Source organism: Zootoca vivipara, chromosome 3 (genome assembly GCF_965207765.1).
Source record: "Zootoca vivipara chromosome 3, rZooViv2.hap1.1, whole genome shotgun sequence".
NCBI classification, from domain to species: domain Eukaryota; kingdom Metazoa; phylum Chordata; class Lepidosauria; order Squamata; family Lacertidae; genus Zootoca; species Zootoca vivipara.
The window spans coordinates 62,889,310-62,906,999 of record NC_142586.1 but is presented as its reverse complement, the minus strand read 5'-3'; the positions used below and the strand labels follow the sequence as shown (position 1 = coordinate 62,906,999).

Genomic DNA, 17,690 nt, shown 5'->3' with positions numbered 1-17,690 from the left:
CAGCTCCCAAACCCTCTAGATGGTCCAGAAGGATGTTATGGTCGATGGTGTCAAAAGCCGCTGAAAGATCCAGCAGGACTAGGAAATAGCTCTCACCTTTGTCTCGAGCCCGCCGGAGATCATCGACCAGTGCGACCAAGGCAGTTTCAGTCCCATGATGAGGCCTGAATCCCAACTGGAAGGGATCCAAATGGTCCGCTTCTTCCAGGCATGCCTGGAGTTGTTCAGCAACCACTCGCTCGATCACCTTGCCCAGGAATGGAAGATTTGAGACTGGCCGCATATTGGCCGCATCTAAAGATGGTTTTTTAAGAAGCGGTTTAATAACCACCTCTTTCAGCAGGTCTGGGAAGGTTCCCTCACAGAGAGAAGCATTCACCAACCCGTGAAGCCCATCGCCCAGCCCTTCCCGGTTGCTTTTATAAGCCAGGATGGGCAAGGATTAAGGAGACAGGTGGTTGGTTTCACTCGTCCAAGCAGCCTGTCCACATCCTCGGAGGTAACAGATTGAAATTGATCCCACACAACTTGACTAGACAGGACTCTAGCACTCCCCCGCCCCTGCTCCCACAGTAGAGTCTACCTCTTCCTGAGTCTGAGCGACTTTATCTGTAAAAAACTTTGCAAAATCATTACAGGAGATCATGTGGCCCGTACTGGGTGCTGATGGAGCAGGTGGTTCCGCTAAATTGCAAACCACCTGAAAGAGTCTCCTGCTGCTGTTTTCCGCAGATGCAATAGAGGCGGTGAAGAAAGTCTTCTTCGCCGTCGCTACCGCCACTTGGTAGGCTTGACATTGAGCTCTAACCCGTGTCCGCTCAGCTTCAGAATCAGTTATCCGCCACCAGCGCTCTAGCCGTCTCAGCGATTGTTTCATTGCCCTCAGATCCATGGAGAACCATGGGGCTGTCCAGACTCCATGCAATCGGAGAGGGCGCTTCGGAGCCAAACAGTCAATAGCCCTGGTTAACTCCACATTCCAGTGGGTCACCAGGGAATCGGCTGAAAGGCCATCAACATGGGATAAAGCATCCCCTGCCACTCTCTGGAAACCATTTGGATCCATTAGGTGGCGGGTCCCACCTCCCTGCAGAGGGGAAGGGTCGCGAAGAAGTCCAGTTGCACCAGGTAGTGATCTGACCATGGCACTTCTTTAGTTTCGCTTTTGCTTAGTGTCAGATCACCAACATCCATAGAGGTGAACACCAGGTCCAAGGCATGTCCGCGGTTATGAGTTGGGCCAGACTTATTCAGGGACAGCCCCATGGAGGCTATGCTTTCCACGAAGTCCCGAGCGGCCCCTTGTAAGGCTGTGTCGGCATGGATGTTAAAATCCCCTAGGACAACCAAACTAGGTGTCTCCAGGAGAACATCCGCCACAACCTGAAGCAGCTCGGGCAGGGAATCCTTGGTGCAGCGGGGAGGTCGGTACACCAAAAGGAATCCTGTACTGCCCCTATTGCCCAACTTCCAGAACATGCACTCAGAGAACTTGGTCTTCCCAATAGGACGCCTGGTATAAACTAATGACTTCCTAAAAATCACTGCAACCCCCCCCCCCCACAAGGCCTGGGTTTCTGTGCGTAAGAGAAAACTGGTGGACAAGCAGCAGCAAGAACAGGCCCATCTGCTTCATCCAACCAAGTCTCTGTTACACGTGCCAGGTCAAGTCCTCCATCCACGATCAAGTCATGGATAGCAGTGGTCTTATGGATCATTGACCTGGCATTGCACAGCAACACCTTCAGGTCGTGTGGGCATCCCTTGCTGATTCGAGTATCCATCCGGTCAGGACCAGACCCGGAGGCAGGGATAGTCCTCAGACTAAACCTCCCTCCTCAGTAATGACATGGTCTGGTCTTAGCGTAACTCCTCCACCTACCCGTGATCACTGAGATCAGTTGTCCCAGTGCATCCCCCCCCCCCTGTGGAATCTGCCCCAGCCATTTTGTTGGCTGGGACCCACTCCCCGGCAGCCCTGACCCCTCCCCTTAAAATCAAATTTAAAACCAATACTGTACAGAAAACAACCAAACAAACTAAACAGTAAACAAAAACCAAAAACAATAAAAGTTACAAACACCTCAAAATTACAAGGAGAGCAGCAGTGGCACTGTTTCAGGCCTCCTAGGAGCCTTAAAGCTGTGGTGGAGTGTGGGGCCCGCCCCCAAGCCCAAGGTGGAAGTGGGCTTCAGGAGGAGCAGTCCTCCCAAACACTCCCTGGCAGAGCAGCATCAGCAGAGCAGCATGAGGGACAGTTGGGCATGTTTAGCCTGGATAAGAGGAGATGGGAGAGGAGATATGATAGCCATCTTCAAATACCTCAAGGGCTGTCATATGGAAGATGGAGCAAGCTGGTTTTCTCCTGCTCTAGAAGGTAGGACCCAAACCAATAAATCAAGTTATGAGAAAGGGGATTGTGACTAAAAATCAAGAAGAACTTTCTGAATGTAAGACATGTTTTGACAGTGGAACAGACTCCCTCATAAGGTGGTGGGCTCTCCTTCCTTGGAGGTTTTCAAGCAGAGGTTGGATGGCCATCTGTCATGGATTCCTGCATTGCAGGGGGTTGGACTAGATGACCCTTGGGGTCCCTTCCAACGCCACAATCCTCTGATTCTATGATATATAAAAATGCATTATAAAACATTTTCCAGAGAAGTACATTATCAGCTTATTTAAATTTCCATTTTTTAATGTTAGTAGAACTTGAACTTGCTTATGAATGCAGGGGGATGGCTAAAGGAAACCATATGCTTAGCAGATGTGGTGCAAAACTGCATGCACAGGCTGCCAAGCTATTCGAGCCAAAGGTTTGCAGCCAATACTATTCCACCATGGGGCCCGTTGCAAGGAGATGTGCCAGTGATAATGCATCGTGCCAGATTGTGTGGGTGTTTCAAGAAAGGGTAAGAGTCTACTAGAGACTACAATAAGGCCAACAGCATTATTTCAATGTCCACACAAGACTGCTGGGGTGACAAGTTACAGTTTCCAGTCCATAACCCTATGCATGGCCACAGTTACCGCCAAAGGAAAAATGATTTAATCAAAATAAAACAAAAAACCCAGAATCCTCTTAGCCTCTTTATCTTCCAGAAATTGGTAACATGATGAAGGATTCCAAAGAACAAGATTACTGTCACCGGAAGCAATGCAAACTGTAGCTGTTACCAAAAAACAAATATTGCCCCTTTGACAAATATTTTCACATAATCTCTCTTCTTCATGCAGTTGTAGTGCTGCATCCAAAGATCTTTGGCTACTGTACAGTTTTTATTGCTGGGATGACTTTATTGAAATGACATTATTTAGTTGCTAATGCACATTTCCCCCAAACCAGCTAGCACCAGTATAGGTAAGCATTTCAAGCAACCATCAGATACCGTGTCTGTGATGTGACCAATTACAAGTGCCACAACTCACCCAGATTTATTGAGTGCATGTCCCTTCATTTTCCAGAAGGCACAATTGATTGCAAAATCTTCATGCAACCTAGTGTTCTGACTTGATTATGTCTTCCTTGGCTTAGCCTTTTAATCCATAGGCTTGAGAGACAATTTACTGCTATGAACCACACTGTTTTCAATGGATTTTTAATACTATATAAACATTTATCTAGAAGGCCTGGAGCCCTCCCTTGAAGGACTTCACGGTCTGCATTCAGATTGGTTTTCATTGTGCTGTACTTATTTGCTTTAAAAAATGCAAACTGCATTTTAAAATGCATAAAATTGCATCAATGCATTTTCAATTCTAAATGTGTTTTTGTGTGTGCTGCAAGCTATTGATGTAAAACATTGTATTCCACCTGGATAGCCATATATTTTCCTTATTAGATCAGTTTATACTAGTTTGCCTTAACTTTAGGCCTTTAAAAAAATTAAATTCAGAATTTAAAAGGTCTCTGGCATTTATCATAGACTTAAGGACTATATTTTTGCATTTTTAATGCATTTGCTGTAGCAAGCAGTTTCTTGTGTACCTTCAGGCAGTTGTTCAAAGACTATGATCAATAATTTGCAAATTAGTCTCTTCTTCAAACACATCAGAAGAAGCAATGTTCTTCTGCCTTTGATTTTCTCTGATCAATGTTTTCAACAGAGCTCTCTAAAGTGGTGCTCTATCATGAGTTCTTATTGACAACCTGCCAATACCTAGTTGAAAGTCATGCTGAAGCTGCCAATTTTCATGCTTCAAATGGGAAATTGAGAGATCAGCATGCTCTCCTTATAATGACCAAATAAAATGGCATGATGACTAATTTACAGTAAATCTCTTACTCTGTTACCTTGAAGCTAGGTTTGAAATAAAAGATTCTATCCAGGGCTCACACAAAGGTGCTCATGCCTGGGGAATTCTCCAACCTTCCTCCAAAGCTAGGCACATTTTCTGGAGGTAATACAGCTAACCTACAATAAAAGTGCAGTGGAAAGTGGCCTTAGAACAGCGTCTTTCAGTAACTTGTCAATTAACCAAAAACTTCACCAGCTTCCATGACAGCATCTCACCTGGAACATTTTAATGGTCAGAGCTAAAAGGTCCTTGTCCTTATTTTACAATAAGCAACAGCAAATTGTGTTACATGCAATCTGTATTTACCGTAGCTGACTTAGGCTGTATTACCTTGAATCTGTTCAAATGAAGGGCAATGATTCATTGGGGAAATGCATGGCATTTACACATAACCACAGCAGCCCATGTCATGGTACAATGCAGGCTGCCAAGTCACACTGGCGAGCTTATCCACACTATACTGGCAGAGCTACCTGGACGCTCGGATAATTTCTATATAGAGTGGCTTCTTTCCGACGCTAACTCTAATGTGTCAGCGAAGGTAGCCAAATTCCATGCTAGAGTCATAAAAATTCGGTCTAATCTAATTAGCAGTGTCCAAATATCTTCAGAACATCTTCAGGACTAGCTAAAGAGGACCCAGTGTTATTAATTGCTGTAGTCTACCTCCCTAGGTAGTATCACTCCTTTTAATCAGTTTTCTTTTAAACAATTGTTAAAACCTATATTTATTGCCTATTTTTAGATTATTACTGTTTTTCTTTTATTGTTTTATGTATTGCATATTTATGTGTGCTGGTCAAGAACCGTAATAAATCAATCAATCACACTGGCAGAGAACCTGGTTTACTTTTCTATTTCTATTTGTACTTGTAATTTATATTTTCAAGACATTTGACTGTAGGTAACTTTTTTTGTTAAATAAAAGGGAGGAAAGTCTTTTTCCATCTCTCTATTATTTTGGAATAGCAACAATTGTTCTATTAGTTTATCCTGCCAAAAGCTGCCATGGTATTTTCATTTTACGATGAATAGTTACAATAAGTTTCCTTTATTTTAATATTTCTAGCAATATCAGAGTTCTCTGGGAGTGTTCATAAGCAAGCAGAGAGGGATGATCTGGTAGACACCAAATTCCACAGACTTGCAAAAGTTTGTCACAAAGTCCCTCACCGCAGGTTCCCAAGTAAAGTTTGTAGTTGTTGGAAAAGAGACAGTTCCCCTTGTAGCTCAGCATCTGGATAAAGAACGAGTAGTAGAGAGCAGGAATGGCCAGTTATCACAATGAAGAGTTGTAAGAAGTGGGGTCCTGCAAGGATCTGTAGTGTCATAAATGATCTGGAGTTAGGGATGGATCAGTGAGGCAGCCAAATCTGCTGAAATCCAAATCACATATACTTCACATATACACTGTGGGGGTCTGAGTTGGCAGTGACTGACCAGGAAACCGATCTTGGTATCATTATAGCTAAAGATTAGCTATGATGGTTGTGTACTACCTCCACTGTCAGAGCCAGTATGTTTGTGAAGACCAGTAACTGGGGAATTCCAGATGGATGGCTTCACATAGGCATCTGGTTGGCTACTGTGAGAACAGGTTGCTGAATTAAAAGATCTGAGATGTTAGAGCTCTTCTTGTATTTTTATGGATAGCAGATTGGTGGTGTTGACCCAGTGTATAATAACTGTGAGAAGGATGAATCCCATGGAGAACATGAGGAAAGGGGTAGAAATTTATGGTGCAAGCACATAAATTTCAGTTCCGGCATCTTGGAAAGGAAGAAAGCTGGAAAACATGCAGAAAACGGCAACAAAAATGACCAAGGGGCAAAGGGCTGGTATTGACTTATAAAGCAGCCTGTTTTAATATCAGTAGCTGGGAGATAGAAAGGCAGACAGCACTTTAACTTTTCCCAAAGTCAATTCAAGTAGCAAAATTGTGCACACACCATGCAGCAGCTGCTTATACTGTATCTGGCTTTGGATAAAAGATTTGCTGGCTTTAAGTAAAGTCTTGATAAACACAGACATTCACCAAAACACTTAAAACAGCTTATCCAACATTTTGTACAAATTGATGTTTTCTTTGGAGCAGACTCAAGGCGTGAAGCTATATTTACACTAAGATTCCAAATGGTCAGTAGAATTTTCCACAAACATTTTTGATATTTCAAAGGCCAAAACCTTGGTACTTTGAGGCAGTAGCACATCACATTTGGTAACATAGTCACTGGTGATAAATTTAATCCTTTGTTTCTTACAGAGCACACGGGGCAAGCATAAGGAGACAATGAACATTTTGATAGGTCAAAAAGCTAAAACACAGCTCTGAAGTTTAAGTTATACTTTGAGGGTGAAGTTAATAGCCACAAAGAATTTCACTTATTAAATCTACATCTTCAGATAGGTGCCAAGAGGTCCATTTGGCTCTAACAAGCCAAACAATATCTACAACAACCCAATAAATAATTGTGTGTGTGTGTGTGTGTGTGTGTGTGTGTGTGTATATATATATATATATATATATATATATATATATATATATATATATATATATAATTGTCTATAAGGAGGTGGAGAAATCGCCAGCAGAGGAAGTGGAGAAACTTGCCTTCCCCCCTACCAAGAAAATGGGAAGCTCTCTCTTCAGCACGAAGCGCAAATATGAAAATGCCCAGGTCCCAGTTTCTTTGCATAATGTCAAACCTGCGGTGGACCTGGCAAATCCTAGAATTGGAGTCGGAATGTTAGCTTTTAGCTCAGATAACTGCTTCCTGGCAACCATAAATGGTTAGTATTTCAAGAGGAGTGTATGAGGACCAACGTGTATCCTAGTGACTTCGAGTTCAAGTCCTGCCTCTAGAATTTACTCACTGTATGGCTTTGCGTATATGACTCACTTCCCATGTTTTAGTTTGGAAAGTAACTGCCCCATCTTACATGGCAAGGGTCTCTTTAGTAGGAGTGACCCATTGTGGAGGTTTCTCCAGTTCAGACTGAGCGGTGTGCTCAGTCGTTAGCACATGAAAATGCTCTTACATTGAGCACAGGGACCTGTCAGCTGTTAATATTCAGCACTGTGTGTTTTCATCATGACATCAGCTAGCAATCTTGTTTTATAAACATCTTGACTAGCTTGGAATATGAATTCTTGTTGACTCTATATTTTTAATATTTTGTTGGAAGCCGCCCAGAGTGGCTGGGGAAATCCAGCCAGATGGGTGGGGTATAAATGATATATATATCCTCATATATATATCTCCTCCCAGCAGCCATGCTTACAGCTGTCATTTCCAGAAACTAAACTACTTCCTGTGAATGTTTGAAATAGTTCCATTATATGCTACCAGTTTCCTATGAAATCTTCATGCTACCGTATATTGGTTGGCACTTAGTACTCCAACCTGAGCAGGGAGAAGTTCTGAAACTTTGTGTTTTGCCTTCAGTTTTAAACTAGTGGCTACAAAGTTTCTTTTCCTTGATCTCTGCTTTAAAGTAAGGCATGATTTTATAATTCAGTTGCATTTTGTTTGGTTGTAAATTTTCTATTATTTAAACTCTGTAAGCTGCCCAGAGACCTGTCATTATTGGGTGGCTATAAACATTTGTGTGGAAGACATTCCACAACAAAGGGTGGTGTTACCACTAGAAAGTCCAGTTCTATGTTACTATGCTTCTCACTACTGAAGAATTGAGTGGAATTGTTCGTTTCAGTGACATTGTTCACATATAAAATCCAGAGAACACAATCAAAAGACCACATGGGTTTACCAACAAATATATGGGATGGTCTTCAACAAACAAACATAAAGCTGTATGAAGCTGACATGCCAAGTTAGACTCTTGTATCATCTAATCAAGTGGGTCCCAGATATTTGGAGCAGAATACGAACAGAAACGAGTACAGCCTCTAGCATTAATACAGCGTGACCTATTCACTTCCCCTGTCAAAAAGGGAAGGTTGCCATGTTCTGCACCAGCTGCAACCTTGAACAATCTTCAAGGGGAGTGTCACAGAACATGTAGCATAGTGGCAGCCTTCCTTTTCCTCCTAGTTGGTTGCAACAACCAATTCACAGCTGGATCTGCTTTAATATATCTTTTGCACTGCAAAGAACATTTGGTTGGAAATCATGACCGGGTGGGGGTGGGGGGAACCCACACCAAAGGGGGGAAAAGCACACACATCTTTACCATTGAGAACAACTGACTTCTTGTAACACATTTTATTGGCAGCCAGCCAGTACTTTCCTCAAATACAAATAACAGTGTTCTTTGAGGAGGACAACTGTCAAGCAAAGACTGCCAAAAAGGATGATAATCCAAGAAAACGATTAGGCCTTTCTATACAAAACAGAAGAAACAGTAAGTGTTTCTAATGAGAAAGCTTTCAGCTCACCCAACAATGTTTTAGGCCACAGGGCTACCTTACAGATATTTAAATCCACTATGTTGTAACTGAACATAGTTCTTAAGTTACGCACAATAGGTAACCTCAAAGACTTTAAAACTAGCCTGGAAGGCCTAAATGCTACCTAGTTTTTCATTTTCAAGAGAACACTTGAGAGACAGCCAGCACTTGACTCCTACGTCACATGAAAGCAGAGCGCATGTAACACTTAGCAAAAGTCTTGAGGTACAAAGTGTACTAGAAACATTTCACATTTTCTACAGTGATGTTCCCAAAGACTTTGGCATAAATACACTTTTCCATACTCTTCTGTCTCCTGCACATATCAAAGAACAAACACATACAAACCGCACACATAATGGAAAGCTATTAATATGCTCTCAGAAAAAGATCGTATTAAAATTCACTGTCCCAAAAGACTGTTTAAAATTATCACTGTGACATTCAGAAATATTTACAATGAGTTTGTAATTATTAAGTAGATGGAACACAAGTTTAAAGGAATTGGTGTAACAGGCCTAACAGAATATCCAGTCAACTAATCTACATTTATTTACTGGCAAACAAGTGTTACACGAAATATAAACTATGATTGTTCATAGGATTCCTAGTTTATAAATGACAGAGGTGGAGGAGAGATGAAGAAACAACTGCTATCTGACAAAGCAGAAATGGCAGCAATTCTCTAAGAAAATAGATGTTATATCAGGCCAAAGACACATCTAGACCAGCATCCTGTTCTCAAATTGCCCATCCAGATGCCTGTGAGAAACTCACAAGAAGCATTAGAACACAACAGCACTCTGCCTTCCAGTAGTTTCCAGCAACTGGCATTCAGAAGCATTACTGACTAACTGTGGACGCAGAGCACAGTTATTATGGCCACAGCTATCCTAGCTGTCTCCTCCATAAATTTGTCAATGCTATTTTAAAATTATGCAAGTTGGTGGCCACTACTGCTTCCTGTGGGAGTGAGTTCCATAATTTAACTATGTGCCGTGTGAATAAGTACTTTCTTTTATCTGCCCTGAATCTTCCAATATTCACCTTTATTCTGAATGTCCAAGAGTTCTAGTGGACAATGAGACATTCAGTTCACTGAAGCCTGCTAACTTCATTAAGCTAAAGTTTGTAACCATAAGCAACCATAAACATAATGGGACTCACTTCTGAGTAAATCTGTTTAGAATTGCATTGTAAAATTGTGGTATGTGGCCACAAATTAAGATTCTTCTGTCAAAACTATCTGTCACAGTGGCGCTGGTGGCTACTCTAGAGTAACGACTCCTCACAGCTCTGCATTTTTATCCTTTTATTTAGTGCAGTCTATTTACAGTGCTGAAACAGTGCTATGTACATGTTGTCAGTCGGGTGCAGAACCTCCGAATGGAGATTCCCGCGTTTTCCTCCAGCAAAGTAGCCTGGGGATACTAAATCTCTGCCCCCGTCGCTTCCTACGCAATTCCGGGGTCGCTGGGATCGGTCTTTGTCCCGCGTTTTCCCTACTTCCCCCTTCCTTTCCCAACCTTGCCTGAGCCCTGGCTTCTGCTTCCTGATTCCCCACTAGAAACATCCCCCTCCCCGCTTCCACTTGCCCTGGGCGAAGAGCTTGTGTTTAAGATGGGAGGGGGCTGTCTATAGCTTCTGTCCCTCACACTATCTATCTATCTCTATCTATCATCTATCATTTATCTATAAAACACATGCACATATCTATACTGTATTGAATAACAAAAGGAATAAACTACAGAACTGCAGGCAAATGACTATTATTTTTCACTTTTACAAACTCAGATGTATTTTTATTTTATTTTAAGCAGCACCTTAAAGACCAACTAAATTTTTATTTTGGTATGAGCTTTCGTGTGCATGCACACTTCTTCAGATACACTGAAGCAGAAGTCCCTAGGCGCTTATGTAGGGAAAGGGTGGGGAGGGGGTATCACTCAGAAGGGTGGTGGAAATGGGTGATTGACTGACTGATAGCTGTTGACGCCTGTGAACAACTGCAAATGGTCTTGCATGAAAAAGCAAGAGTTGGGATGGCTGAAGATCGCTTTATCATGTATAATGAGATAAGAATCCTATGTCTCTGTTCAAACCAGGTCCCTCCATGGTTTTGAGCTTGGTGATAAGTTGCAATTCAGCAACTTCTCTTTCCAGTCTATTTCTGAAATTCTTTTGTAGTAAGACAGCTACTTTGAGATCTTGTATAGAATGTCCTGGGAGATTGAAGTGTTCTCCTATTGGTTGCTCTGTCTTGTAATTCCTGATGTCAGATTTATGTCCATTTATCCTTTGGCGTAGGGTTTGGCCTGTTATTTAAATTAGATACTGATTTACCGTACTTCCCTTTTTATATTCAAGGCAGCTTATATCAAAAACACCAAAAGATAAAAACAAATACAACTAGAAAAGGCCAAACCACTAAAAACATTCAGCCAACAAAAAAATTCCATAGCCTCATCAAATCAGCATCCAAAAGCCATTTAAACCAGCAAGTCTTACAGTCTCAATGGAAGCCTGGCGTAATTGCAACAAACAGTCTGCTTCCAGGTTACTTGAGAGACCACCTTATCCTTTATATAACTAGTAGTTCCCTGTGGTCTGCAAGAGATTTTCTTCTAAGGTTCAAAACTGATCACAAACTCACTCCACAGTAATACAGAGCAGAGCTTGTAGTGTGGCTGCCCCTGATCTACGAAACAGTGTTTATGCCATATGACACAGACATCCACTATCTGTACTTTCCAGAAAGAATTGAAGACATTTTGTTCTGGCAAGCTTTCCTGGCTGGAAGCACAGGTTTCTGCCACAGTTGCCTCCTTTTATTGTTTTTCAGTTCATTTGCTGTTATTTTCTATGCTGTTTCTAACCTGCTTTTTATTATATTGCATGCATCACCTTGAAACATATATGTGGAAGGCTACTGATTAATCATTATTATCTCCATTGCAACTGAACTGGAATGTTTTACACATAAGCATTTCATTTTTTTAAAAAAAAACCTCATTATAACATTTTATGCATGTTATTAGATTTCTATCTAAATATTTAGAAATTTTGCAACATGCCAGCACTGAGGTAATTTTCTTTTCCAATATTTCCTCCTGGGCCAAAGAAAGCATAAACATCAATGTATCATTAAGGGGTTCCTAGAAATGGTCCCCCCTTGTAACCATATAATGCTGTGAAGTAGGTTGGGAAGAGAGATAGTGGCCAGCCCAGGGGGGCTCTGGCTGAGTAGGGATTGGAATGTGCATCTCCTTGCTTCAACTCCCATATTCTAAGAATGGTTTGACGCTCCAGTTACTATATGTCCTTAGCTGATTTATGGTATAGTAATGCAGCCCAAGCACCTCTATGTGTTATTTTAGAAACCACTTGATACTCCATATTCAAAATCTACTAAAACAGAGATTGGGATGGGTCAGAAAAATCAAGAATGTTAAACCACAACTACCCAAATGCTTCTGAACAATTTTGCCTCACTTTAAATGTCAAGGCTAACTAATTCATTTCTGACTTAACACATCTACAGTGGTATCTCTGGTTACGAACGCTTCAGGTTACGAGCTCCGCTAATCCGGAAGTAGCTGCTCCTGGTTGCGAACTTTGCCCCAAGATGCAAACAGAAATCTCACGCCAGAGGCACACGCGCAGCGGGAAACCCCATTAGCGAAAGCGCACCTCAGGTTAAGAACGGTTTGGGGTTAAGAATGGACCTCCAGAACAATTTAAGTTCGTAACCAGAGGTACCACTGTATTTGTATTTATTTTGAATGCTTATATCCAGCTTTATAGCCTGAGTGGCTCCCAAAGAATATAAAAAGAAAAATCACACCTAAATCTAGTACAAGAACATAAATTATATGGTGTTCACAGAGAAACAGGATTATTCAGGCAGCATTTTGCATCCTGCTCTTCCAAACAACTCTTATCAAAGTCTGCTGTCACAAGGGATCTAATTCAGCAGTCTGGCCTTGCTGGTAGATGCCAGGCAATAGCTTTCACCAAGGGCCTCTGAGAAGGTAGTGGGGCAGAGCCACTTAGCAACAAAATGTGATCAAAACATAAACATAAAATGTAACATCCAGATCCAGGTAAGAGAATGTGGATGTACAATATATCTGCAGGGACTCTGAAATCTGGCAGACGCAAAGCTATGAAGTGCAATAGATTGACTTTATGAAAGACTTAAGAATTCAGAACTTACTAAGTATCTCTCTTCTTGTCTCATGCTTGGGGTGCGGATCATGTGGTTCTGCTCCCCTCTCCAATCTCCAAAGCGGCGGAAGAAGTAGTTGGATAAAAAACGGTTGATGGGATCTCTAATAATATTGATGTATACTGGTTGGTCTCCTCCAAACCTGGACAACAGAAACAAAGAAATATCAAATCACAGACAGCCATGTCAAAAAATGTAAAACTTCAGTGTCTGAGGAGGTTGCTTCTTGCATTTTTTTTAAAAAAATGAAAATTACAACTACAATATTATTTCTGAAGCCACAAGTATCAAGGCTTTTCTGTCCCTTAAAGCAGGGGTTAAATACTACACATTAGAAAAAGCAAACTGTAATCTGGCATCTTAGTATTAGAAAAGCATGCTGTAATCAACAAAATTTGTTTTACGGAAGCTTACTAGGGAATCTAATCTGATAAATCATGTGGTTGGTTGTCAGTTTGACTTTAATCAAGTTTCTGTGTAACTCATATTATATTGTTGTTGTTTAGTCGTTTAGTCGTGTCCGACTCTTCGTGACCCTATGGACCACAGCACGCCAGGCACTCCTGTCTTGCACTGCCTCCCGCAGTTTGGTCAAACTCATGTTCGTAGCCTCGAGAACACTGTCCAACCATCTTGTCCTCTGACGTCCCCTTCTCCTAGTGCCCTCAATCTTTCCCAACATCAGGGTCTTTTCCAAGGATTCTTCTCTTCTCATGAGGTGGCCAAAGTATTGGAGCCTCAGCTTCACGATCTGTCCTTCCAGTGAGCACTCAGGGCTGATTTCCTTAAGAATGGATAGGTTTGATCTTCTTGCAGTCCATGGGACTCTCAAGAGTCTCCTCCAGCACCACAATTCAAAAGCATCAATTCTTCGGCGATCAGCCTTCTTTATGGTCCAGCTCTCACTTCCATACATCACTACTGGGAAAACCATAGCTTTAAGGTGATGGTTTAAGGTGATGTCTCTGCTTTTTAAGATGCTGTCTAGGTTTGTCATTGCTTTTCTCCCAAGAAGCAGGCGTCTTTTAATTTCGTGACTGCTGTCACCATCTGCAGTGATCAAGGAGCCCAAGAAGGTGAAATCTCTTACTGATCTTGGTTTTTTTGATGTTGAGCTTCAAACCATATTTTGCGCTCTCCTCTTTCACCCTCATTAAAAGGTTCTTTAATTCCTCCTTGCTTTCTGCCATCAAGGTTGTGTCATCTGCATATCTGAGGTTGTTGATATTTCTTCCGGCAATCTTAATTCCATCTTGGGATTTATCTAGTCCAGCCTTTCGCATGATGAATTCTGCATATAAGTTAAATAAGCAGGGAGACAATATACAACCTTGTCGTACTCCTTTCCCAATTTTGAACCAATCAGTTGTTCCATATCCAGTTCTAACTGTAGCTTCTTGTCCCACATAGAGATTTCTCAGGAGACAGATGAGGTGATCAGGCACTCCTATTTCTTTAAGAACTTGCCATAGTTTGCTGTGGTCGACACAGTCAAAGGCTTTTGCATAGTCAATGAAGCAGAAGTAGACGTTTTTCTGGAACTCTCTAGCTTTCTCCATAATCCAGCGCATGTTTGCTATTTGGTCTCTGGTTCCTCTGCCCTTTCGAAATCCAGCTTGCACTTGTGGGAGTTCTCGGTACACATACTGCTTAAGCCTGCCTTGTAGAATTTTAAGCATAACCTTGCTAGCGTGTGAAATGAGCGCAATTGTGCGGTAGTTGGAGCATTCTTTGGCACTGCCCTTCTTTGGAATTGGGATGTAGACTGATCTTCTCCAATCCTCTGGCCATTGCTGAGTTTTCCATATTATATAGCAGTATTCAAAGGCACTATTTTATTTTAAAAATTGTACATCAAATAAAGTTTTTACTGTATTTATATTCTGTGTTTATGTAAGACTCCCAGTGGTTTTGATAGCCAGGTCCATCCACATCTACTTAGTTTCAATAATAATACTGTATCTGGCATTCCTAAACCATCCACCAGGCTTGTAGTGACAATAGTTAAAATCACAAGTGTGTTTCAAACAGTAAATCTTTGAAAAATTGGAGGGGGGGATGTTACTGCTTGTGCTTTCAAAGAAAGTATTTTCCTTATCCTTTTGTGAGTTGGAAAAATGAATGTACTTTTCAATGAACCAGTTGAAGGGAATCACTGAATTGTTAGCATGAAGAATTGTCAGTATTCCTCCTCCTAAAAAACAGCAGCCCATATGCATCAAGATAAAATATAAGGAAACTTGGCTAAGAATAAGAAAAATATTGAAATCCTAGGCCTGAGACATCCTGCAAAATATGACAATAAATAAAATCTCAAAGTGCTGAGAATCTCAAGTTCAATATCACACTTAAGCTAGGACAGCAACAGTCTGAAAATATAACACCAATTCTGGCACATCTGCACTGGCTACCAATTGGTTTCCAAGCTCAATGCAAAGTGCTGGTTTTGACCTACTGTAATTTCATCTAAAAGGATGAGGCTGCAATCTAGGGCTATCATATTACAAGACCAACCTTGCTTTCTCCATTCCCAGTTATGGAGTACCGTATAAACACTTCCCTGTGAGCATACAATACTTTTCCGCCCCACACCCAGCACTGGGAACCCCACAGATGTATAGGACACCATTCGATTTTATTTTCACATCTGTTTTCTGTCCACTAGGAGCACTCCATACTGTTACTCCCTCACAACAATGTCACGAGGAAGGTTAGTTGGAGAGCATGACTTCCCCAATACAGGAAGCATCATATATGTTATGCCTATGGCTATCATGAGTTTAAACCAGCCAACCACGTTTGGACAGTCTCTCGTTTCATAGCTAGAGATGGGAAGAAGGAACATGAATTTGTTCTACAGTTCCTCTTTTTGCTTTCCTAGGCCTGCTGCTGCTATGCCCAGTTCTTCTCTTCTCACTCTTTTTCAGCCAAGCTCACCACTTCCAAGCTGAGTCAAGTAATGATGCTTGCTCTGGGTCTGCAAACCACTATTTTAAGTTTTCCACCATGTTCCAGAGCAACTCTCTGCTGGTGATAATGTGGGAAGCTTATGGTGGCAGCTTTGTAGCTACTTGCAGCTGCTGCTACTAGGCATGCTTACTAACTGATGTAGGAAAGGGCTCACCAGAAGGCACTTTCCCATGGGAATCCTCAAACCTAGAGCCAAGAAGAACGATCCCTATCTGTGGAAGAGTTCCATACAAGCTGCAGCACCGTGTGGTTTTCAACGAAGCTTATTGCAAATTTATGTGCTGCATTTGCAGCTAACTTAGAACCATGTAGTAACACTCCCTTAAATGCAATGGTAGCAATATGTGTGGTTTTTTTTTTTAAAGAGTACTGCTCACTAGTTAAATCTGCTTTTCTTCAAACAGGGAAACTCTCTATTTTAAGAAGGCTGGAGCATTAGTTAAACATTGCGCAGGTGTGACAAGTTATCCTTGGAAAGAAAGTCAACCCAAGAGTTCTTATTTGTTTGAATGGAAGCACTGTTAAAATTTAGCCACAATATCCAAATTACAGTACCAATTAAATGAGTGAAGAGTAACACAGTGCTGGTTTGCTTGTATTTTCCAGGAAGGACGACTCCTTTACCCACTAAGTAAAGTGTTTTTTTTCTTGTAGTGAAATTTTAAAAAAACTTGTGGGAACTAAGCCAATGTATGTACATTTTGTATGCAAGACCAAGAACTGAAATTAAGCAAAAACAACTTAACTTGTTTTTTTGCAGCCAAATGTGTCTTTAAGATAAAACAATTTGCACTCTAATTTGTCTATTGGGTTATGCTTTAAATGATTTTAATGTAAACTATATGTTTACCTGTACAAAGCCACCAAAAATGAAAAAAAAACACCACCCATATGTGGCCAAATACTACAAGAGGAGGTTCAAAGTATCCATTTTCATATGCAGGCATAGGTGCTATGGTATTTTAAAATTATCCTTAGTGATCACAACAAGTGGCTGGGGAAACCCAGCCAGATGGGTGGGGTACAAATAATAAATTATTATTATTAAGTCAGGATCAAACTGCTTCTTCAAATCTTGGTTGTTCTTACTAACTGTAGTTTAAACAAAATATAATTCTTGAGTTTGATCATCTCAGGATACTACAGTTAGTTTAAAATGGAAAGAAAGTGCTTTTAATCTCATCCTGTTGGAAGCAAAACTCTGTTCACATACCATCGCAGAGGTTTTCCCCTGTGCCTGAACCCAGCCCACTAAGTGATACTTAGTGATTTTTTAAAAGAATGAGCAGATCAGGTTTTTTTGCTTGTTTTACCAATAATTAAAAATGTTAACATGATTACTAGAAAATGCCTTGTAGACTGAATTAAATTGAACCATGAGAGGTAACTTGTTGAAGTCAATTGCTGCAATAAACTGAGTTGATTAACTTAGCAGAAAAATCTAACAAAGGTAATCCTCTAGAAAGATGTCTACAATTTTACAACACTAGCAATATACAATACAAGATGTGCTTTATAGTGCTAAACCTCTATTTTTTGGCAAAGTACCACATCTCCCAACCCAATAGAACCAAAAGGGTAGAAGAATTTGCCTGTAATGTTATGCCAAGGACACACCCCAGAGGATTCTATTTCTACATTCCAGAAGATTAAGTAATTTTTCTGAGCATAACAACACAGCATATTTATCTTAAGACTGACATTTGACATGAACTAAGGTAGGGTAGCTTGGTTAATACAATTTTATTTTATTTATTGTTAATGGTATTGATAACACCCCAATGA

General features: G+C 41.0%; 1 protein-coding gene across 2 annotated transcripts in view; it reads right to left on the bottom strand.

The window, feature by feature from the left end:
- Positions 1–17,690, bottom strand: part of UST (uronyl 2-sulfotransferase) — a 165,390-nt gene that overhangs the window by 76,226 nt on the left and 71,474 nt on the right. For both annotated transcript variants that reach the window (XR_015948989.1, XM_035108790.3), the window contains exon 5: positions 12,924–13,077. Coding sequence is in view for 1 of the 2 variants with exons in the window: in XM_035108790.3 (XP_034964681.3) it covers positions 12,924–13,077 (154 nt within the window). In the remaining variant the exon portion in view is untranslated. The remainder of the gene's footprint in view (positions 1–12,923; positions 13,078–17,690) is intronic.